At 41.4% G+C, this 25,052-nt stretch overlaps 1 protein-coding gene across 2 annotated transcripts in view; it reads right to left on the bottom strand.

The window, feature by feature from the left end:
* The window catches only part of LOC137261135 (N-acetylglucosamine-1-phosphotransferase subunits alpha/beta-like), a 54,254-nt gene extending 32,691 nt beyond the window's left edge, over positions 1–21,563 (bottom strand). The window contains exons 1-10 of one of the 2 annotated variants that reach the window (XM_067798828.1): positions 21,360–21,563; positions 18,796–18,881; positions 17,716–17,835; positions 12,860–13,059; positions 11,665–11,732; positions 10,607–10,726; positions 10,176–10,250; positions 9,656–9,727; positions 9,011–9,058; positions 7,763–7,894 (exon numbers count right to left, since the gene is read on the bottom strand). In XM_067798828.1, the coding sequence (XP_067654929.1) occupies positions 7,763–7,894; positions 9,011–9,058; positions 9,656–9,727; positions 10,176–10,250; positions 10,607–10,726; positions 11,665–11,732; positions 12,860–13,059; positions 17,716–17,835; positions 18,796–18,881; positions 21,360–21,485 (1,047 nt within the window). In that variant the 5' untranslated portion in view covers positions 21,486–21,563. The remainder of the gene's footprint in view (positions 1–7,762; positions 7,895–9,010; positions 9,059–9,655; positions 9,728–10,175; positions 10,251–10,606; positions 10,727–11,664; positions 11,733–12,859; positions 13,060–17,715; positions 17,836–18,795; positions 18,882–21,359) is intronic. The other variant, XM_067798829.1, reaches the window with a different exon arrangement.
* Between the last annotated feature and the right edge of the window lie 3,489 nt (positions 21,564–25,052).

Below are 25,052 nucleotides of genomic sequence, written 5' to 3'. Positions count from 1 at the left end.
TGCGATCCACGGATGATGATAAACTGCACGGTAGCGGGCGCCGTATAGATAACGGCAGCGAAGGGATAACCATCCAGATTACTAAGAAAGCTCAACCCGCTGGTAAGTTGAAATTATATCTGTACGTTATTATGGACGCGCAACTTAATATAGACAATGGGAGATTCGTGCAAGCCATCTACTGATGGGGGGTACCCCCCCACACCCCCCAACAATAAACTGCCCCACCTCCCCACTGACCCACACTGCGCCATAGTGTGCGGGCAGACTGGCTGTGGGAAGACCGTTTTCGTGTTGGATATGTTGGAGGGTTACTACAAGGATGTGTTCGATAACATCGTTATCATGTGCCCTACTCTGAGTATGAATAAAACGTACGCGCGACCTTGGGTGATGACGGACCCGGACGTACACAAAATCGACCCTGGAACACGCCTGCAGGACTGGTTGAAAGCTCTTCACGAGAAATTTAAAGGGGAACCGACGCTGTTTATACTGGACGACTGCAGCGCTAATCGCGAGATAACAAAAAAGAGAGACATGCTATCGTACCTGGCCTTCTCCGGCCGGCATGCAAATCACAGCGTCTGGGTGCTAACGCAGAAGTTCAACTCGGTGTTGAAAGACCTCAGGGAGCAGACGCGATGGGTGGCCTTATTTCACTGCAAGGACAGGGATTCGTTCGAGGAGTGTTTGAGAGAGAACGATGTGATGAGTAAATTAGAACGGGAACGGGTGAAGAAACAACTCGCTGAAACTAAACACGCTAAGCTCGTGCTCAAGACCGACCAACCAGTAGCATATATAGTATGCTAAGCAAAGCTAAGCAAAGCTAAGCAAAGCTAAGCTAAAGCAAAGCATAGCTATGATATTTGAAGTGTTTGTCGTGTGCAACTTAACCTTCATTTCTCTGTGTTTTGTCTGCATCGGGTATTATATAGTTAAAACTAAATCTTACTTGTTATATTATAAGATGGAGTGTGAGGAATTGCTCGAACAGTTGGGGGGTACCCCCACTGGGGGTGTGGGGGATTTCCCCAAGCGAGAGAAACTGGTGGCGTTGGCTGTTGGTGGCAAAGCCAAACATTACTTTGGAGACTACACTCCGGATAAAATTCACAAAATGTCAGCCGAAGAAATCGATAAGCTGTACGCTAGATACGAGTCCCGGCTCGGAGCAGAAATGACAAAGACAATAGGATCGGCTATGACCCAGATATACACCGGAATTGTATCACACTTCCTTCCCATTCCACCAGAGCGCCGACTTTACCGGTGGGAGGACCTCGAGAAAGACCCTTTTATCGAACACGCCGTGAGTTCTATCAGTGACGGCGGCGATTATCACGGCAAAACATTGTCAATTTGAGAGAAAAAATAATAATAATAGTATAGATGGATGCTGCACAGGAAACCCCAGTGGAGGTACCCCCAACAGTGATGGAGGAGACCCCACCCCCAACAGTGATGGAGGAGACCCCTTCAGTGGGGGTACCCCCAACAGTAACCAGGCAGAAGAATCCTAAGAGAGTAGCTGCCGGTAAAAAACGGTGGTGTAACCAACATAAAGTGACCAACCCAACCCGACTGTTGTTGGCTGTAGGCGTAACTGCTGCCGTGGTTATAACATGGTTATATACACGTGAGGGACGTGAGGGAAACGTGGGGGTACCCCCCAACAGTGAGCCCCCCACCCCCACTGTCGACCCGCATATCATGTTATAATTTAAATATTTTTTATATATACATAATGTCTGAGGGGAAAACGTTCGTCAACGACGCATACCACGCCACAGTGGTCGCCAGTCTAGCTGTAGGGTACGCTCGGTTGACTAAAATGGTGCTTAAACAACCAACTATCAAGCTAGATTTCAACCTGCAGGATATGGGTATGCTCATAATGAACCTTGGTATGGCGATGGCCACAAAAGACATCCTAGTAAAACAAGGAATAATACCTGATAATATAATGAAATAAATATAGGGATGGCCACGATAGCTATGATGGTCGGTGGGGCGTTAGTGAATGCCCTGGCATTTTCCGGGAGTAATTTCCTCTTCTCGAAACTACGAGATGATCACGCGGCTGAAATACAGGAAGAAAGGAAGCGGCACGATCTCGCTACTGAGAAATTACAAAGAGCACAGGCTGAGTACGCTAAAAAACGCCTCCAGAGGATCGACTTTATTAACGAACAACTCCAGCGTGAAAACCATGCCGTTCAAACATTCAACGATGTTGATGAAGCAATGAAAGAATACTACCTACTAACTGGTAAACAATTGGAACCGCTCAATAAACCCACACTCGCTCAGTACTACACACCATCCAAGGGACAAATGAATCGTGAACTGGGCTTCATAGTGTTGGGTATAGCAGCTACTGCGTTGGTTGCGAAGCAATTAAATTAAAATACCTATATAAGTAAACATGAGACCCGCTCCATACCGATGCGAATACATACTTATGGGGAAGACCGAGGCCTGTGGTAGGAAATGCAGGAATCAGGGGTTCTGTTGTTTCCATATGGGAAGTCCTAACTACACGTGTTCTGTGTGTGGTATCGGGGTTAAAGGACACTACTGTCTATGTAAAGCTCACGGAGCAAACGTAGTCAGACATCAACTCATCTACGAGAATAAAAAAGGCTACATAAAGAACGTAGGCGACTGCTCAAGATAGACTCCAGTGCGTGAAAGGGTTACCTCCCTTTACTGTGAACCAATTAGACATTGGTTCTCTTAGGTGTAAACACAATGACTACTGTACGCAAGCTCAAGCGGGTCGCAAAACAGAGAGGTGTGATCGGGTATTCTCGAATGCGGAAGTCAGCATTGTTGAGATTACTAGGTTTAGAAGCCCCTCCTTCAGTAAAACAATTAAAAACTCAAGCAAAACAGCTTGGATACACGGGTTATTCAAACCTGGGGAGAGCCGGGTTAACCGCATTGTTATCACATGCGACCGTAGCACGTCCCACTGTAAAACAACTGAAAGCCGAGGCACACGATTTGGGTTTAGGCGGGTATTCCCGTATGAGAAAACCACAGCTTGTAGAATTATTACGACAGAATAGAGCTATTGACCTACAGTTCGTGCGCACTGAGCGCGCTGTAGGTAACTATTTGAGAGGTTGGCGCATGCACGTTGATAGAAACATAGACATTACAGATATCAAGCCTCTGATAGCTGATAAGGTCAACCAGGAACTAAATAACCTAGGAATTATCAAGTTTCAGATCACAGTGAAAATGTCGCTCGATAAGCAGGTTGGGAGTACCACTGAATATGTTCAGCCTTACTTCCGAGGTCAACAAGAGGTCGCCACACATACAGAGACCATTGACACATCAATCGATACCAGTTTTCAGCAGATACGAGAATACCTAGAACGCTACACACACTTGGGGTCCGGGTGGGCTGTAGATAAAATCGATAATGTCTATCTAGACATAGCTAACTACGTGCCGTTCAGAGGCGGGTCATACCTAGCCTTGCCTCCCTACTATAGGAACAAACATGCCATAGTAAACGTTAAGAATAGAGGAAACGATTGCCTGAGGTTAGCTATCAGGTCAGCCTTATTTCCAGCTGGCACTCATTCAGATAGGCTTTCTAGCTATCTCCAAGACGATGGGCTCAACTGGGATGGTATAGATGAACCCACCCCCATATCCCAGATCACTAAAGTAGAAAAACAGAATAATCTGGCTATAAATGTCTTTGGGCACGAAGGTAACAAAACAATAGTACACAGGGTCAGCCCGGTGAAGGATCGCCAAGTTATCAATATATTCATGATCCAACGAGGTGAAAAGTATCACTACACGTGGATAAAACATCTCAGCCGGTTGTTGCACGACCAGTCGAAACACGATGGGGAAAAACACTTTTGTGTACGATGTCTACACGGTTTCAGTCGAGCTGATTTATTAGAATCCCACTGGGATGATTGTCAAGGTGTGGGGCAGACGGCCATACGAGTCGACATGCCTAAGGAAGGTGATAATATCCTAAAATTCAGTAACCACAAGAACCAAATGTCTGTGCCTTATATCATATACGCCGACTTCGAAGCCTTGGTTGTGGGTGGGGATTCCCCCAGTGGTAGCTTCACCCACAAGACACAAGAGCATAAAGCCTGTTCGTTTGGATACATTGTCGTCCGTTGTGACGGGGAAACGAAAGCTCCGGTAGTGTATAGGGGGCCTGACGCGGCTGAAAGGTTTCTAAAGTGTTTGCAGGAGGAAGAAAAAATTATTAGGAATGCATTGTATAAAATCGCTCCCATGCGTCTGACCCGAGTCGACAGGCTAGCCCACGCTAGTAGCACTAACTGTCACGTGTGTGACTCACCACTTAACGGTGATTCGGTGAGAGATCACTGCCACATAACTGGTAAGTATAGAGGCGCCGCTCACAACGCGTGCAACCTCAAGCTTAAAATCAACCCTAAGACAATAAACATCCCCGTTGTCTTTCACAACTTGAGAGGGTACGACTCACACTTGATCATGCAGGCCAACGCGAAAATCGATGGTAATATAACGTGCATCCCCAACAACATGGAGAGATACATCTCCTTCAGCTTAAACGGACTTAGGTTCATTGACTCGTTTCAGTTCCTCCTGTCGTCACTCAACAGTCTGGTCAAGGCCAACAATACCTTCCCTATCACCGATCGATACACAGACGCCGAGACTAGACCCCTGCTTATGAGGAAGGGTGTGTACCCCTATGAGTACATGGATAGTTGGGTCAAGTTCACCGAGACCAGACTACCCCCTATTGACTGCTTTTATAGCAAGCTGAATGAGGCGTCCGTCTCACAAGATGATTACTCGCACGCGACTAACGTATGGAATAAACTGGGTTGTAAGAACCTGGGTGATTATCACGACCTGTACTTGAGGACAGATGTACTGCTGTTAGCCAACGTGTTTGAAACGTTTAGGCGGACGTGTTTCAAGCAGTATAAACTCGACCCCGCATGGTATTACACCAGCCCAGGTCTGTCGTGGGACGCCTTGCTTAAAAAGACCGGAGTTAATTTGGAATTGCTAACAGATTACGACATGCACCTATTCATTGAGAAAGGCTTGCGAGGTGGGATTTCCATGGCATCCAAACGATACGCGAAAGCAAATAATCAATACGTGAAAGGTTACGATCCTAACAAGCCAACCAATCACATTCTCTACCTCGACGCAAACAACCTGTATGGCTGGGCCATGAGCCAGTATCTACCTACAGGGGGATTCGAATGGGTACCCCACGTTGATGTTATGGGGGTTGCACCAGATTCGAACAAAGGGTATATCCTCGAGGTTGACTTAGAGTATACCAAGGGATTACACACATCACACAACAGCTACCCCCTGGCCCCCGAACGTATGAGGGTTAACCCAGACTGGATGTCTGAGTACCAACATAACTTGTTAGGTGGGCGTGTGACAGACGTTGAAAAACTCTGAAAAACTTCCTAACTTAATGAAAAAGACCAGGTACATCGTTCACTATCGCAACCTACAGCTGTACCTGTCGTTGGGTATGAGGCTGACCAAAATACACAGGGTGCTCATGTTCGACCAGAGCCCATGGATGGAGCCCTACATCAGAATGAACACAGACCTACGAAAAAAAGCCACCAGTGATTTTGAGAAAAATCTCTACAAGCTCATGAACAACTCGGTGTTTGGTAAGACTATGGAGAACCTGAGGAAACGCGTGACCGTGAAGCTGGTTCGGTCGAGTGAGGAAAACAAGCTCAGGAGATTGATAGCCAGTCCGGCATTCAACCGTAGTAAGATATTCACAGACAACCTGGTTGCCCTACACATGAAGAAAAGTCACATAAAATTCAACCGGCCTGTTTACGTGGGGATGAGTATCCTCGATTTATCCAAACACCTGATGTACGACTTTTACTACAACGAGCTCAAGAAACAGTACGGCGACAGGTGTGAAGTGCTGTACACTGACACGGATTCCCTGCTGATGGAGATTCGAACCGAGGACGTGTACGAGGACATGAAAAAACACCTCGATTTATACGACACCAGCGACTACCCTAAGACCCATACCCTACACAGTACGGTAAATAAAAAGGTCCTAGGTAAGATGAAGGACGAGTGTGCTGGCACGCCCATAGCCGAGTACATAGGTTTGAGACCTAAGATGTACTCCATACTGAAAGCCGACAATAGTGAGATCCGGAAGGCTAAGGGGGTTAAGAAGTATGTGGTGAAACAACACATCAAACACGCCAGATTCAAGGAAGCCCTGTTCAAGACCCGTACCTTTAGACATAAAATGAACACACTTAGAAGTGATGGACATAAGATATACGGACTGACTATAAACAAGACGTCCCTGTCGCCTATGGACACGAAACGTTGGATAGCTATTGATGGGATAAACACATACGCATATGGACATGAAAAAATTTGAGGCTATTTACTACAGCCCGCGTGGGTACTGGAAAGGAGCTAGCGCAGTAGATAAGCTAGCTAAAATAACGCGAGTACCCCCGGAGGAAGCCAAAGCGTGGCTTGAAAAACAAGCCCTGTGGCAGATCTATTTGCCGGCACCACGCTACGTGCCTAGAAGGAGGTTCGGTATTAACATACCTAATAGCGTTCACCAGGCAGACCTACTGTTCCTACCCCACGACAAGAGGTACAAGTATGCCTTAACCGTAGTGGACGTAGCCAGTCGTTACAAGGAAGCCGAACCCTTGACCACGAAAGATTCGGCCCAGGTAGCCAGAGGATTCGAACGCATATACAAACGCAGCCCGCTGACGTGGCCAACAGAGCTGCAAGTTGACCCCGGACGGGAGTTCATGGGTGCCGTGTCACAACTGCTAGCCAAACACGATACAAAGGTCAGGCGTGGCACGGCCGGAGCCCATCGCAGCCAAGCCATAGTTGAGAGATTTAATAGGACTTTGGCTGAGCGCTTGTTCGGCCATCAGTATGCTAGGGAGATGGCCACCCCTGGAAAACGATCGACTGAATGGGTCACGAGGTTACCCAAGGTGGTGTCGGCAATCAACCATGAAGTCACCCGTCTCACCGGTAAGAAACCGGCAGACGCTATCAAACTAAAATCAATAGTTGCAGAGTCGGCCGCTCCATTGCGTGGGAAGGAGAAACAGATACCAGATAGGGCCCTAGTGAGGTATCTATACCAGCCGGGGGAACACGAGGGTGATAGCCGTAAGCGGGCCACCGATCCTATATGGTCAGTCAAAACTTACAACATAGATAAAGTGGATATAAAAGCCGACGAACCTAACTTATACTACTTGAGGGATGGGCCGGGTAGGGGATTTGTAAGAGAAGAATTATTGATCGTACCGTACGGCACAGTGTTACCTCCAACACACGTTAAGTAGTAGGGGTAATAGTAGCAAGAGCTAATGGCCCAACCAAAGCCTTATTTACTAAATAAGGCTTTGTAGAGACATTTCTTGAAAGTGGTCCAGAACTGTCATTGTATATACTACTGTGAGTGAGGTAAGTTTTACACTGCACTCAGAAATATTCCAGCTATATGACAGCAGACTGTAAATAACAATCAGGACCAGACAATTCAGTGATCCACAGCATGAGCTTTGATCTGTGCAATTGGGAAACCTACTGACATATTTCAGCCAAATCAGCAAGTCTGACCCCCAATCCTGTCAGTCGTCACTTACAAGATGAAGATCAATTCTAACTTGGCTCATCACAGGTTTGCTGGGTCAGAGCACATTACCTCATGAGTGACAACCGTGACGCGGGAACTCTCCAGATCCAGCCAGTATGGGAGTTGACCATTGGTCACGATGTAGATGTGCCGTACCCAGGGGGCAAACTTCTCCACTGACCGGAGGGAGTAACGCAGCTCCTGCAACAAAGTGAGTAAGGATGACTTCAGAAAGATTTTACCAATATTTGAGCAAAATTACTGGGGGACACTAGAAATGTGCCTCAGGTGCCATACAGATTCATCTTCAGTTGCTTGATTGGCATTTAGAAGTTGGTGTGTGACATGACAACATACGGTATGGATTTACAACTTCTTTAATGTTTACAACACGACGTTGGTGAAATGAAGGGGCAAGAAGTAGTCCAGAAACGTCGTGTTGTAAACATTAGAGGTGAAATGAAGGGGCAAGAAGTAGCCCTGAAACGTCGTGTTGTAAACATTAGAGGTGAAATGAATTGCAAGAAGTGGCCCTGAAACGTGGTGTTGTAAACATTAGAGGTGAAATGAAGGGGCAAGAAGTAGCAATGAAAAGGTCGTGTTGTAAACATTAGAGGTGAAATGAAGGGGCAAGAAGTAGTCCAGAAACGTCGTGTTGTAAACATTAGAGGTGAAATGAAGGGGCAAGAAGTAGTCCAGAAACGTCGTGTTGTAAACATTAGAGGTGAAATGAATTGCAAGAAGTAGCCCTGAAACGTCGTGTTGTAAACATTAGAGGTGAAATGAAGGGGCAAGAAGTAGTCCAGAAACGTCGTGTTGTAAACATTAGAGGTGAAATGAATTGCAAGAAGTAGCCCTGAAACGTCGTGTTGTAAACATTAGAGGTGAAATGAATTGCAAGAAGTGGCCCTGAAACGTGGTGTAAATCCATACCATTTGTTGTCAAGCTTCATCTTCAGCCAAACCACTTCACTAGTGAGTGAGTTGGGTTTCATGCTGCTTTAACCAGTATTCCAGTAACATCACAGAGATGGACACCAGAAATGGGCTTCACACATTGTGTCTATGTGGGGAATCAAACCCAATCCTTCAGTAAAACTTTAATCGCTAGGCTACCCCACCTCCCAAAAATCACGTCACTAATCAGGTATCATATTCACCCTGTTTGTCTTACTCTGTACATGTTAAGTAAACCATCAGCCCAAATACTTCAAGTGATACTTAGTAGGTGCCCTCGATGGTGACCTAGCACCACTTTACATAGCACCATACATGACATATATCCTCCACCATATTTTTCAACACAGCACATCTCACCTCATTGTCCTCAAAGCGGCTGGCTGCAACATCTTCATCTCGAGAAAACTGCAAAATATTACCTCATGATTTGAATTGCACCAAATGTTACATAACCAGTGGTAATTATGATAAACTGATACAAGAAATGACCATCTCACACACTTTGACTCCTTGAAATAGTAAGGATATGGGAGTGAATACATTGGAAAGTTAAAAACCTGTTTTGTGGCATTCATCCTTTACCATCCAGCAGTGAGTGAATGAGATGTTTTCTTTACGTTGCTATTAGTAATATTCCAGCAATATCACAGCAATGGACACCAAAAATGCACTTCACACACTGTACCCATATGGGGGATCAAACCTGGGGCTTTGGCGTGATGAGCAAATGCTTTAACCACTGGGCTACCCACCCACCTGACCATCCAGTAAGCTGTCTATACCTCCAATTTAAATTGATAATTAATCTAGTCCAATTCGCTACCAATATCTTTAGTCCAATGTCTGTCAAAACTGGAGTCAAACTGAAGCTACAGTTGAAGACTTGTCAAGGGCACTTACAATAAGAGAACTGACATACACTAGATCACCAACAACGGATGAAGACCTGTGGTGACTCAATCAATGTCAGAATCCTCCAGATTGTATACTTCCTATACTTACATCCCTTAGATCCCATACCAACTTGGCAGCATGCAGGATCGGTTCCTTGCCTTCCAGGGAGAAGTTCTTTATCTACAGGAGATGATAATACATTACCGACACAGCATTATGAAAGAAAGATTCAACTCAGTGAAGGATGATTCACCATGGAGAAAGACTGAATGAATGGTGATAGAAAGATTCATCACAGTGAAACACTGAAACAAAGCGTCATCACTGTGAAAGTAAGATTCAACATAGTGAAAAAATGATTCAACAAAATAAAAAATGAATTACTGTGAAGAAAGAATATTTCAACGCAGTGACAAAAAGATTCAGGATGGTTTATTTTCTATCAACACATTAAACCAGTAAGTACAGTATATACCACTCTTGTGAATGTGGAGAGTAGGATTGCACAGTTTTGGATATGTCCTTACTGATACAGAGCTTTATGGATTCTGCTCACACATATACGTCTGTGTTCAACCATATGTTGTGGACTCGAATGCAGATGATAATTACTAAATCATCTACTCACATTCACAAGACTGTCAAAGTCCTCTTTCTTTGGCACATGCAGCACAGCAATGCCTTTGTCAGAAAACAAATCAATCTGAAATGAAATACAAACCCCTTGTCAGTAAAAAATTGCCAAATCACTTGCAAAATGAAGCTTACTGGACCTTGAGGACTGTTAAGAGGAAATGGCTCTGGGAGTGTTGAGTCCGGCTGGGATGTATTCTGTGATGAAAACCTTGGGATAAGTTTTTGCAAGATTGTGTAGACACTTGTATTAGTTGTACACAATGAAGAGGAGCTTCAAGTCAATACAACTGGTAACACTGACAAAGCATCCATAACAGAATAGAGAAAATATTTAGGCCCTGCAACCCTAGCATATTCTCTTAGACTTTCTGAGAAATATGTCATGGAACATTGATTGTTGCATTTTTAGAACAGACAACTTGCCTTCTGGACGGGGTGTGGCAGCTTGGCAGTGAGCTCCTCCCGAGTGTACTGGTGGGGGAAACCTGACATAAGGATGGTGTTCTTCAGCTGTATCCCTCCTGAGACAGAGGAGTCGGACGTCTGCACAGATGGAAATGGAGAGAAAAGATGGTGAAGTTCTAAAAGGAAAAGTAATATTTAATCTGTGGGAATCAACCCTGAATATCCTGTGTACTGTATCTTCTCCATTCTGCTGTAGTATAATACCCTAGCCCCATACATCATCACTTTGTGAGTGAGTGAGTGAGAGTAAATGTGAGTGAGTGTAAATGTGTGAGTCAGTGAGTGAGTGAACAAACATTGTCTTCTGCCACTTTTAGCAATATTCCAGCAATATCATAGCACCAGACACCAGAAATGGGCTTCATGCTGAATATGACCAGGGTTTTTGGTGTGATGAGACTCTTTACCCCCTAGGTCACTGGCCTTATCTCATAATTTGAACGAAACCATTTTGCAAGAGTTCCAGATAAATCTAAATGAAACCTTTGTGGCCCTGTACTAGCACAACCTAATAGCATGTAGCACTTGGTCTTGAGTAGTAATCAAGACAATCTATATATGGAGGAGGAAGTGTCCTTGTGCTCAGAGGTTACCACTTGCAATTGGGATGGTATGTGACCCGTGAAGGTCCCGGGGTAGAATAGGCCTTCAGCAACCCATGCTTGCCATAAAAGGCGACTATGCTTGTCGTAAGAGGCGACTAACGGGATCGGGTGGTCAGGCTCACTGACGTGGTTGACACATGTCATCGGTTCCCTATTGTGCAAATCGATGCTCATGTTGTTGGTCACTGGATTGTCTGGTCCAGACTCGATTATTTACAGACCGCCACCATATAGCTGAAATATTGCTGAGTGTGGCGTAAAACTAAACTCACTCACTCACTCACTCACTGGGATGGTATGTAATAAGATCTGAGTGATATCAATGCAATCAACAATGAACTCAAAATGAGGCATAGAGGTGAAAATTGACAGTTAAAATGTGTGTGTCCACACAGAGACTGAGTTACTCACATAAAATCCCTTTGACACAGTCACATTCATCCCATAGATCACAAGACGTAAGTCAACAACAGGAGTTACTGCAAAAAGAAGGAGGTAAAAATTCATTTGAAAGTTTAAAATCTTCAATCCATCCCAAAAATGCATAAATGTGAGGCAATAGACAACTGTTCCATAAATCTGGATACAAAATGATGGATGACATTACATAACATGGATGTTACATAGGAAATGGTCATTGGAAGAACTGAAAAAAGGAGTGTCCTTTTAAAACCATACACAAGGAAAATTTCTTGTCAATCATCACTGGACAAACTTTGTTAAAATTCTCTTATCAAATAATAACAGGTGCCCGCATAATATGGTGCATACAGGGAGGAAACTCAGGAAGCAATTTGTTTAATTTGGAAGTACTTGAAGACAACAATAACAAATGCTTGGTACTGAGGTTGGTGTGGATGAGTGAGTTGGGTTTTACGTCACCTTCAGCAATATTTCAGCAATATCATTGCAGTGGTCAATGCAAATGAGCATGACATATGGTACCCCGTTCCTCAAAGCAATCGTAGTGCTAAGTTTATCGTAACTCCCATACTTTAACATAGAGTTACAACTGTTGTAGTGCTACAATCGCTTGGAGGAACGGGGCCCAGGACTTTGTGTGACAAGCAAACTTTTTAACCACTACACTACCCCTCTGTCTGTCTGTCTGTGAGTGAGTGAGTGAGTGAGTGAGTGAGTGAGTGAGTGAGTGAGTGAGTGAGTGAGTGAGTGAGTTAAGATTTAAAGTTACATCGGCAATATTTCAGACATATCATGACTAAAACATGCAGTATAGATATTATAATATATAAAACTCTGTCAACAACGGAGAGCAAAAGCACTAGGGCATCACAAAATGATTGAAAACTAGCAAGCAAATATCTTTGAAAGTAGAAAACTATTTTATGTACAATACAATATAAAATTCGGCTATTTATTGCCACTGCATGGTAGAGAGATCTGTGAGAATGAAAGTCAGCTAAATGTTGTGACCTTGCATATACATTGTATTAGTAACTAATGAAAGGTCGCAGAAGAGAGTGTGTGGTACATTTGATCATTTGGTGATCAGTGCCTTGAACCTGTAGGTCTCTGACTATTCAATCTCATTGGAGTCAAAACAATGCTCGTAGTATATCATACCCTACTACATTGCTCAACATACCATGAGTTTCATTGCCAAATGTCACAACTGTAACATTGATCTTATCCTCTCCCTCAGACTCAAGGTTGAACAAAGATGTAGCATCTGAGAATACTGGGTAGAGTTCAACTAGCTGGGTCAAGGTCAAGGACATTGGTATCATGGGGTCAAGGATGGCCATTGCAGCTGGTATGCAGTTGCTAAAGGAACATTTCTCCTCCCTGAAAGTATAAATTGAAATATTAATTCACACACAAGTCCCTGAAGCTGTCATATTTTAGAAAACTTAGTAATACATGATTCTCAGTGTAAGAAATGTTTTTTGTTTTTTTCTTTTTGCTGACGTGATTAGTCTCTGGTCTGTTCTGCAGCATGCTGACATAGTTTGTTCAGCAATGGGCATCTAACACAGATACTAACAGGGCAATACTTGCAACGATGCTTCAATGAATGAGTTGAGTTTTACAGGGCACACAATATACCATCTATATCGGTAAATAACCGGGTCTGGACAAGACAATCCAGTTATCACCAGCACGTGCATCGATATACGTAATTGGGAACCAATGACATATCAACCGAATCAATGAGCCTAACCACCCGATCTCGTTGTTCCGCATTAATTCGCCAATCCCCCTAGTCGGCTCTCATTACCAGCATGGGCTACTGAAGACCAATTCTAACCCAGATCTTCAGCTGAGAATGAGCTAAAATCATGACACTGCTTTTCAAAGTGAAGTAGGTGAATGTTTTACATTTATAATTTAGCAATATTCTAAATGAATTAAAATCACTGTAGATACATCAGGGATTGAAATGGTATCTTTGTGTGATAAGTCAGTGCTTAACCACCACTACTGTATGTCCCTGAAAATATTGCAGGTCAGTCAAACTCTTTGTAATGTGTCATACAGGAAAAGTAACTTAAAATATGTATAATAACAGGATGCATAAAAGCACAAGATTCATTTGCAACGACAGATATATGCATACACTTACAAGTCACTGTGTGTGAGTTCAATTTAATGCCACTATCAATTGTTTTTCTGTTTTTTAAAATCAGTGTAGCACCAGACTTGCAGATATACCAGTTATTTTTTATCTGTAGTTTAAGTAATCACGTGTTGATCAGATTAACCAGTGATTGACATCTGAGCTACTGGGATACAATGTTGACCAAGTCTGTGAGCCTAATCACTCGCCTATCTCGTTAGTTGCCTCTTATGACAAATGCTAAATATCAAGTCTAACCTGGATCTTCAAAGGTACAAGGAACAGTCTATTAGTATTATATCACGTCAAAATGATGTGAGACGAAGGTGTCATGCATTATGTGATCTGGAAGTTTACCACTTTGATGAAAGCAACAAGGAAAGTTTCCCAATAAGTTGAATCTGGCACTGAACCCATTATCTTAGGATCTTGGCATACCTAAGGGACATAACCCTTTACAGAGTATTGTGGCACATGAGTGAGTGATTTTGGTTTTACACCTCTTTCAGCGATATTCAAGCAATATCATTGCAGGGGACACCAGAAATGGGCTTCTCACAATTCACTCATGGGAGGACTTGAACATGACAAGAAAACACTTTAACCACTCAGCACCAACTGCCCCTTGTGGCACACGAGATGACTGGACAACCAAATTTACTGGAATATGTAAACAGAAGCAACAAAAAGCTTGTCAAATACACAGTAGTGTGCTGACAGATGTGTTCACTGATCATATTCACGGACGATATTGCATGGAATATCATCTCCAAACTGCATCAACACCAACCCCAGCATGAACACACACAACAAGACACTGAAAGCATCCGTTAACTGTAAGGGGACTTGAAGAAAAACATATTCTTGAACACCTGAATCCATCACCATGACTACAGGGTGACTGTTTCAACAAATGTTTAAATTTTGATAGAAACGGATGATTATTATCACAATTATTAACTCAACTACGAATATATATGGTATCTGTGAATATATGGAGTGAGGGAGTGAGTTTAGTTTTACGTCGCACTTAGCAATATTCCAGTTATATGGCGACGGTCTGTAAATAATCGAGTCTGGACCAGACAATCCAGTGATCAGCAACATGAGCATCGATCTGCGCAATGGGGAACCGATGACATGTGTCAACCAAGTCAGCTAGTCTGACCACCCGATCCAGTTAGTCGCCTCTTACGACAAGCATAGTCACCTTTTATGGCAAGCATGGGTTGCTGAAGGCCTATTCTACCCCGGGACCTTCACGGGTCGTGAATATATGGATTGGAATATAACGACAATGCAGTATTTGCTCAACAATCATCAATTTATCATGTGTTTATCAAGGTATGCTTATCATAGACTGTGTGGAAATCTTCCTATCCATAGCCCAAAATGGAAGCCATACTTCAAGTGTGAAGAAAATAGAACAATAAGGGACAGCACCAGAATCTAATGTCATAAAGAATGTGAGGGAGTGAGTATACTCCTATGCCACAATCAGCAACATTCTAGCTATATGGCGGTGGTCTGTAAATAATCGAGTCTGGACCAGACAATCCAGTGATCAACAGCATGAGCATCCATCTTCGCAGCTGGGATACATGTGTCAGCCAAGTCAGCGAGTCTGACCACCGGCTCCTGCTAGTCGCCTCTTACAACAAGCATGGGTTACAGAAGATCAATTCTAACCCATATATTCATGGTCCATAAAGAATGTAATGACTTTTTACCACAGCTATCAAACATGATATTTATTCTGTCTGGTACCTCAAGGACTATGTCAATGGAACAAGTGGGCCATGTGTTTAAGCTGTGATGTTGACTGCACAGGAAAATACAGTGAACACAATACATACAGAAGATATGTGAATGTTTTACTTACCATTTTTTACAAGTTCTGAATATGAAACAAGTGACTTTCATTTCTAGATTTTAGTATAACGTGCAGAGAAATTTGAACAATCAAGATAGTATTGTATGTAATTAAATAATCTGAAGTAATATATTTACAGATAGACAAATTATGGGTGCAGGGTTACACTGCCAGCAAAATATAAACATTCCCATTATTAATCCCAACAAGATTATCCAAGGTAAGGTTTCTGGACAAACAAGGGCTGGACAAAAGAGATTTCTGCACCTGCAGAGTGCAGATTAATAAGACTTCACTGTATAAAAGGTTATCATAACTAAGTTAAGAAACAATGCATCTGATGAGAAACATCCTGGCAGTATATTCTGATTGGTTTTGTTTGTTTCTGCAATATTCCAGCTATACAGCTGTGGTCTGTAAATAATTGAATCTGGCAAAAGAAATCCAGTGATCAACAGCATGAGCATCAATCTATGTAACTGGGATTGAATGACATGTCAATCACGTCTGTGTGCATACTGACTGAATTACACTATCATATTGGGAAGAAGTGGAATTAAGGACTATCCAAAGCAAGGATAGCATCATCTACTATCCTTCGATGACAGTGAAACAGCATGCATTCACAAAGTCCAGACAATCCATCAGACTGTGATGCCATTATTCAAATTACTAACACAGAAAATGAAGTAAAAATTGTCAACTTTGAGAAGACATTTTCCTGAAAACTTTCCTAGTGTTTAATTTATCAGTAATAATCAATTGTTCTCAGCAATAAGCAGTGAAAAACTGCACCAATCAGCAAGGAGAATCACTCACATGCACATGCTCAGGTATCTGACTGATGCTGGAGTTGACATTTCCAAATTCCATCCTTATCAGTAATTTTACATTTACTGCTGCTTATAATGAGTACATGAATGGGACGCATTTCACTTTTTTTATTTAGCCTTACTTGTCAAACGTACCAAGAAAATATTCACTGTGGACTTCGGAGAGAATGAGTATGGTTTAACATTGCTTTCAGAAATGTTGCAGCAATGTCACAGCAGGGGATGCTGAAATGGGCTTCACATATTGTACCCATGTAGACAATTAAAGCCAGGTCTACAGCACGACGTGGGAATGGTTTAACCCCACTAGGTTATCCCACTGCCTCCTTGTGTCTCGTCAAAATACTTGGAACATTATCCCATCAATAATGTAGCTTGCAAATTCTCAGAAAGAATATGGAAGTATACTTTTGCATCTGTTCCTAGCCTCACAGAACCTATGATACCGCTAATGATCAAGATACTGGATGGATCAAAAGTTGCTGTTAATGAAATCACATGTCTGAAGATGAGAAAAGATCCTTCACATGCTGTGTGAATAATGAGTAATTACTGCATATAATCATGGTAATAGCTGGTTGGTTTAACACTGCTCTCACCAACATATGGGTGGTGGTCAGTAAATATTCAAGTCTGAACCAGACAATCCAGTGATCAACAGCAAAAGCATCAATCTATACAACTGCGATACTATAACATGAGTCAACCAAGTCAGCAGGTCAGACTACCCAATCTTGTTAGTTGCCTCTTACGACAAGCATGGAACGTTGAACATTGTGGAAGACCAATTCTAACCCGGACATTCACTGGTTCATGTAATGACTGAGTGAGTATCGTTTTACTTCTCTTTTATTAATATTGCCGCAAAATCATATCAGCATCAACCAAAATGGACAACACATACACCAATGTGGGGACATAAGCCTGGATCTTTAATGTGACGACCAAACACTAGCTACCGATATTTGGCCCCACACCATGATGTAATGTAATACAAGAGTGTTATCATTTTGAAATTATAGTCATGTCTTATTTTATCATATCTAAATAAAACTTGCAAACTGATGGTGAATAACCAAGTAAGTGTTGATTATTGATGATCCTGCTTATCATGATAAATCACAATACAAATGTTAGTTGTGTACAATACAATCTGATAGTCTGGATGGAATTCTCACCTTGTTATGTTCAGCTCTTTCTCCATATCCCTCTTAATTTTCCGCAGTTCCAACACCAGACTTTCATCTGTGCCGTTGACCCATGTATACACAACATCAATGGGCACGGGTAGGCATAGCCTGAAAGAACAAGATTTGTCGATTGTTTCAGAAATATGAAAATTTGTGGGGCTGAAGTATAGCAGATTAATAGGGTTTTAATAATATTATAGTTTCTAAGCCAAACAGATTGAGGAAAAATGCCAAAGAGGCTTTGATCACTATGGAGCTGACAAACCACTGATCATAATCAGCACAAATCAAATTGTTTTTGACTCACAAACACTGAATCCTGATAGAACTAAGGGGCACAAATCCACAAAGCAATATCTGGGTCATTGTGTTGTTCCAATTTTGAGCAAGGCATTCACAGAAGAATAAGATCATGCTGGATAATCATACCACAGAATGGTTGAACATTTGAGAAGAATTCCAAAGAACATTTTTATTGTATTCACAGACCTCTCATTGGCTTTTGTGTCTGGTCCCGATTTCTCGAAACAAACTTAAATCTGAGTTTTGACGTAAGTTTGATTTTTTACTTAAATATGAGAAGCCATATTTCCAAGAATGCAATGAAATCGATATTAAACTCAAACATAGTAGACAATTTGAGCTTAGTGGACAGATTACTTAAGTTGAGACTAAGTACTTAAGCTTTTATTATTTTAGAAATGCAGTTGGTGTTAAAAATTCAACTGTTTCAAATTGTCAAACTCAGTTGGAAATGTGTTTAACTCAGCTGATTCAGCTACCTACTCCAAATGTCTGAGTGAGAACATTCTATGAAAAGTCATAATACATTCAGTTATTTCAAACATCTGAATACAGACGAAGATGTTTCTATAATGTTAAAGGCAACATTCACCCTCATACTTCAAGGTTTGAATTCATCCTCACACCTTAAGGTTTTAAATAATCTGATTCTGAAAGATAAGTATCACCTAAAGTTTGCCTACCTGCTCTCAAAGTTATCATCAAGGTTACCATGGTAATATGCCTACCATGTCATCCATTTGTTCAAAACATTGTTTGACTCACCTCTGTCTGAAGGATCTTCCCGCTACGTTATCGCTGAAGGAGTTGAAAACGGCGGCATATTTCTCTCTACTCCAGTCGACAACAGCCTGTGACACATTTCAGAGGTTACCATCTTTTTTTGAAGAATGAGACAACTTCAAAGTCACTCAATCAGTCAGAAGCAATATTAAAGTAGTATATTTGAAGTTTGACTGAGCGTGAAGATCCCGGGGTAGAATAGGCCTTCAGCAACCCATGCTTGCCATAAAAGGTGACTATGCTTGTCGTAAGAGGTGACTAACGGGATCGGGTGGTCAGACTAGCTGACTTGGTTGACACATGTCATCGGTTCCCCATTGCGCAGATCAATGCTCATGTTATTGATCACTGGATTGTCTGGTCCAGACTCGATTATTTACAGACCGTCGCCATATAGCTGGAATATTGCTAAGTGCGACGTAAAACTAAACTCACTCACTCACTCACTGAGCGTGATGAACTCCCCCTGAGATGAATATGGAAAAAAGGGGGACTGATATATGCATAACCAGAAACTTACATATTATTTTGATCCATTTGCAAGAAGTGCTTATTCAAAAGTAAATAGGAGGTTTGAATCAAAATCTGCTTTGATATTATCATAAACATACCTGGTGGTGACTGATCCAATTTGATCCTATATCTGCTTTTTTAACCTTGATATTTAATCATGTCATGTTAAAATATAATGCCATTTGTTTCGTATAAGTCTGATAGATTGCAAAGCTTATACAAGGTTCCCCTTCCACTCACACATTGCATCTGCGTTCGTGTCTACCGACTTTTCCTCTCCACAAATTTTCTTCAAGACAATTTCATGTCTTTCCTTAAATCTATCCAGCCAACCATTTGAGCAGGAAAAATCATGTCTGCCTAATTTTTGGGCTAACTTTTCTGCTTGTGCCTTCAATAAAGCACCACTTACATTAGCACTGCTATCCCTAACCATTTTGAACCATTTCAAAAGTGCTTCCTCAACGTCATCAAATTTAGCAGTACGCATTCTCTTACGAGAAGGCGAAAAGCTTGACTGAACAAATGCCTCTTTGATTTTATCAGCATTTTTAATCCATGTAGAAAGTGTATTTCTGGGTATGCCAAATTCAGTTGCAATTTCTGCTTTGGATTTTCCACCTGACTCCACAGCTATGACAGCCTCGTATTTTGTCTCTATTGTCTACACAGATAATTTTCGCTTTTTAGGTGTAACATGCGATCCAGTTATCCCCCCGGCCTGATCGGGTCCTTCGCTGAATTGCTCTGCCATGTTACTAACCGTACTGGTTAAAAAAATTGATCCTACACCTTAAATACTACACCAAAAATAAAACATCAATTTAGATAATCCAACTCCGTTTTCCTCACTTCTCATTTTGTATTTTCAAGGAAATCACATGACCGCTAACATAGACTGTCACATGACAACAACATGCGCCATTGTTTGTTTAGAGATATCCTGTCGGTCCGTGATCAACGTGTCACTGGTAACAACTTAATTATGGTTAATTGTTTGAGTAAAGTTCAGTTGGTAAGTGTGCTGACAATGTGTGTATAGATGCGTAGTTAAACATGTCACTTGATTGTTGAGTCCGTTAATCGTTACTTTTGATCTTATGTGGATGACTTCCGATTGCGCGACTGCAGTTTTCAGTTGCAACAACCAGCTTTGACAGTTCGAGACAAAAGGGTAAATTTGTAATTGTTAGAGCCTTAGGGGACCCTAAAATGAGTTCGACACAGCCGGGAATTCGACACATCTAGTTCGACACATCAGGGTAAAAATAATGATAAATATAAGGAAATCGGTAGGGACCGAGATGTCAGTTCGACACATCCGAGAATTCGTCTCAACCGAGTTCGAGACAATGGGGTTCGACTGTATTTAGATAGTATTGAGGACCCCCTGGTCTTTTATCTATGATAATAAAAACGCACATTTGATTTATTTGAATCTGTAAACTAACAACAATCACTTAGCCACTGCTAGAAAAATCTGAAAAATTTCTTAGGTAAAAAACTGATTACTGTATACGTGTACCTATCTACCAAAGAACACATCAAATGCTTATATGTATTTCTTATGTAACAGTGAAGTTCTGTTCATATCCTCAAAACAGTGTCATCCCGAAAGTGTTTTCAGGCAATTAAACTTGCATGCAATACTGTGATTACTTAGAATCTAACTGTTGTCCTGCTTCAAAATCTGCAATAAATTAGGCATGGTACATATTCAGAATAGAGTTCCTCCTGTTATCCCATCCCAAATAATATTTAGAAATTGATATATCCTAGAATTATTAACAAAACCTTATACAACAATTACTCGAGGACTCACAAAAATAACTAAAATCCCCAAATTCAGTACAATACATAGGACTGAACCACTTAGTGTTACGTATGTTAATCTGCGGAAGAAGAATATTGGGAAATGGAAGGAGCTTTTTCCAAGAGTGCTTAATTCAACTGATAAGACTGATCAATGTTACCACTCTACTTCAAACTATAAAGTCCGATCATTTTCGTCTTTTAGGCTTTTATGAGATTACCTCCCCGAAATGAAACGCTGATACTCCAAGAGCAAAAACGCCGATAATCACTAGGATGAGGCCGTATTTGTGAGATAAGACATCATAAATCTTCTTCTGAACAACTTTTCGGAATGACGAATCCATTTTAGCGACAAAAACATAGCTAAACAATGGACAACTTAGCAAAGCGTTCTGCTCTTCATGGGCGCTGCCATCTTGGAACAGAGTGCACTATGGGATAGGGCACGTGGCAATGTTTATGTTTCAGGGGGCGTGGCATGGTCCCAGGTGTTGTGAATAATGCAATTTAATTCGATTTACACCTGCACATTGTTCTTTCTGTTGGCAAACACGAATATTCAGTATCCTGTATCCTTTCGCTATGTGATTATAAATATCCGTATGTTTGTTCAATATAAGCAACGTAAAGTGAACTTAACTTTAAACTACTGAGCTTTCCGTCAAACATAATCATATTAAACATTAGGAGCCATCTGAATGATTCCCCTATCCGTGTGATTCTAAGACAGTTCTCGTCAAAACAAAAAAAAAAGAAAAGAAAAAAGAAAAAAAATATGAAAAAATACGAAACAAAAAAAACCCCCTGTGTTTAATTGTTTGCCTCTTCCTCATCATTTTGAAAATATTGTTAAAAAGTATTGAGCAGTTTTCCCTATCTGCGTGGTGCTCTCTCTGGGAGATCTTATCCTTCGATGTATATTCTAATGTTTAAGGTTGGCCATGAAGCATGTGATGAAAAGTTAGTTTAAGGGTTGAGAAATATGTACAAGTTTTTTGAATATTCTATGAAGAGTTCACGGAGGTTATTGTAGAAAACGTCAAAGGGTTGCAATGAGATAGGGAAACTGATGCTTGGCTGTTTAATGTACACCAGCATAGACAGTAACACCACTGCTTACACACCTCCTTAAACCACAGAACCTTTCGTTCCTGCTGTTACTATAACTTTATTACTTACTGCTCAGACAAATTAGAGTCGTTAATAATAACCCCCACTAGTCGCAGAATACGTCAATAATGAAGCAAAAATACAAACAAAAAAAACCAAACAAATTATTATCCGCCGTCATTACAGAGTCCTCCCCTTTTCTGGGTACCCCTAGAAATAGGACTCGATTCCAGCTGGACAGGAACCGGATTACAGTACCCGTCCCAGCTCTACTATAGATTTAAGTCAAAATAAGTTGGTGTATCCCAAGTAATGACCTCAGAAAAAGGGTGTGTTTTTTCTCAATCAAGTTCTAAAATCAAGAAACAGAACTAAAATACGTATTTGGTTTGCACCAACGGAAAAACACCCCATTTACACAAATAAATATATGTTTATTTTCATACTACAGTTTTTATTGAAAAGGAGACAAAAATATGATCATATGTTTCTGAACTTAAAATTGTGGTTTATCGTCCCTGGAGATATTGACCTTGATCAATGTTCAGCGTTAACTGGAGAAATGTCCAAGTTAATATATGAACCAAGTTCTGCTGTATACTCATTCAAAACAATGTGGTGATAGTTTCTGTATCATGAATCTGCTTTAGAAACAAGATGTGTTAAAGACCTCTGGCAGGATCGAGCGTCCCAATTTGGGGCGAACGAGACTAACGACGTGATCACAAAGAATAGCCCGAGATCTGCACCATCTCCATAACGACAGTTGTCTACACAAACGACGCCATTTTGTTGTTTACTTGCAAAAGCAAATCCTGAAGTTCTGCTGTTTGTCGCTCTGCAATTCTTACACCTCCTGATTAATGATTATGTATGCAAGTACTGCCAGAGTTTGTCACCAAGGTATATTTCTGTGTCCTTTAATGTCTCAGTTTTTGCGTCCATCGCTATAAATTCCATTTCTGATCACGCCTAAGGGCAAACCAGAGTTACACTTACAGTTCCCAAATAGGAAATTATTCAAATATTGCTGTTTTTCATTTTTCAGATCTTTTTGAAAACCAGTGAAACTGTGAAATTCTCAATTTGAATTATACCCTGTCACTCTTTTCTGAAACGTATGCATCTTTCGTTTGTTACTAACACTTGGGCTCTTCCACATTCGAAAACTGACCAAATGACTTTACGTTAGATATGAATCTACTTCATGTAAAATGGAGGGTGTTATTGTCTTGATGCAAATGATCAAGTAGCATTTACGATCCACCCCGTGTGTACATTAAGGTGCACTTGTTCCTTTGAGTTTTAGTCATTTCTGTCTAATGTTATTTGTTATTCTTTTTGCAAGTTGGAGATGAAAATAGTATAGTCTCTTGTCGTTCTCCTTCGTTGTTATATTTCTGATCACATAGAGGACTATAAAGCACTAAGTTAGATTTTCGTAAACACAAGCATTCTAGAATATACGTCTACATGTCTGAGTGACGCAACATCCCTCGATATAGCCCGAGTAATCCCTTTAATCCTGAAAGCTATGATTCGTGGAAACCTGCAAACAAAGTGGAACGTGTACTGTGCTGATAATTGTAAAGTTCACGCCAGTGATGAAATATTTCTAAATCTGACCTAAGTGTTTGTTTTCTTCCTACAGGTCAAGAGAAGCTCCATGTGAAAGGATTTCCGAAGGCAGCCCCTCAAACGGTCCTCTCAACCCTCAATCTAGTAGGTCATTTGTAGGGAACAAGAACTGTTTGTGTTGCACACCTATAGGTTGGACACCTATGACGTCCTTTATGAGACCTGTATTGAGTCCATACTTGCACAGGCTATTCTACAACAACATATACCCTGTCAAACCATATAGATTCTATATTTTATCACTTTGTTCGATAATCTTGGCTTCAGTTTGGCTTTATTTAGTAATATCAGATCATACACTCTCTATAAATGGTTCTCCACTATCAGTGCGCCCATACTGAGTGAATGGTCCACATGAATCCCCACCCCATCTGACACCTCTGCTTCAGTTTCTCTGTAATTGGTTATATCCAATTGTAGATATTCATTTTTTCTGTCTCTCCCCTGTAAGTGCCCCTATACTGAGTGGATGATCAACATCAACCCCATGTCGGTCCTGCCCGACCCCCTGACCCCTGTCCCAGCCCCTACCAGCACTGCCTATATGGAGATTATTCTTGTGGAGGAAGAGGCCTTGATACAGCCATGGTCATGTGTGCCATCCGTGTTTTCTTTCTTGAAGAGTCTCTTCACATCCTGTTAGATGGGCACTGGATCTACTGTGTCAATTCCATTTTGGACCTATCGGACATTCCCTTTTGATGCATTTAGCTTTGGACATTTTCAACTGTTTTGTCTGTATATATTAAAGAACTGTTATCTTAAGGCTAACTGTTGAATCATTTGTTATTTCAATGTTGTTTAGTAATTCCTTTAGTTCATCTAGGAGTTTTCTGAGCAATGTCTTGCAGTTGTATCTGAAGAAGATCGCTGAAAATAAACACATGCGTTTCATATTGGGCTAGGGGCATTGATAATGTCAGAAACTGTGAACCCTAGACTTATATCTGACACAGAACCACGACCATGAGAGGCAGTATGTCTTTGACACTTATATAACAGTGCGGTTGAAAAAGTTCTAAGCCCCACCTGAAAATGATACAAATGCAGCTGTTTTTATGTCTAATTTTTCTACATGGCATCTGTCAACCTCAAGGAAATTGTTTTTTCTATCTTCCAACTTCACGATCCCCATTTATATTTGACATTTGACCTTGGTCCCC

Source organism: Haliotis asinina, chromosome 14 (genome assembly GCF_037392515.1).
Source record: "Haliotis asinina isolate JCU_RB_2024 chromosome 14, JCU_Hal_asi_v2, whole genome shotgun sequence".
Taxonomy (NCBI): Eukaryota; Metazoa; Mollusca; class Gastropoda; order Lepetellida; family Haliotidae; genus Haliotis; species Haliotis asinina.
Note: the sequence above shows the minus strand (reverse complement) of the source record. Positions and strands in the feature narration are given on the sequence as shown.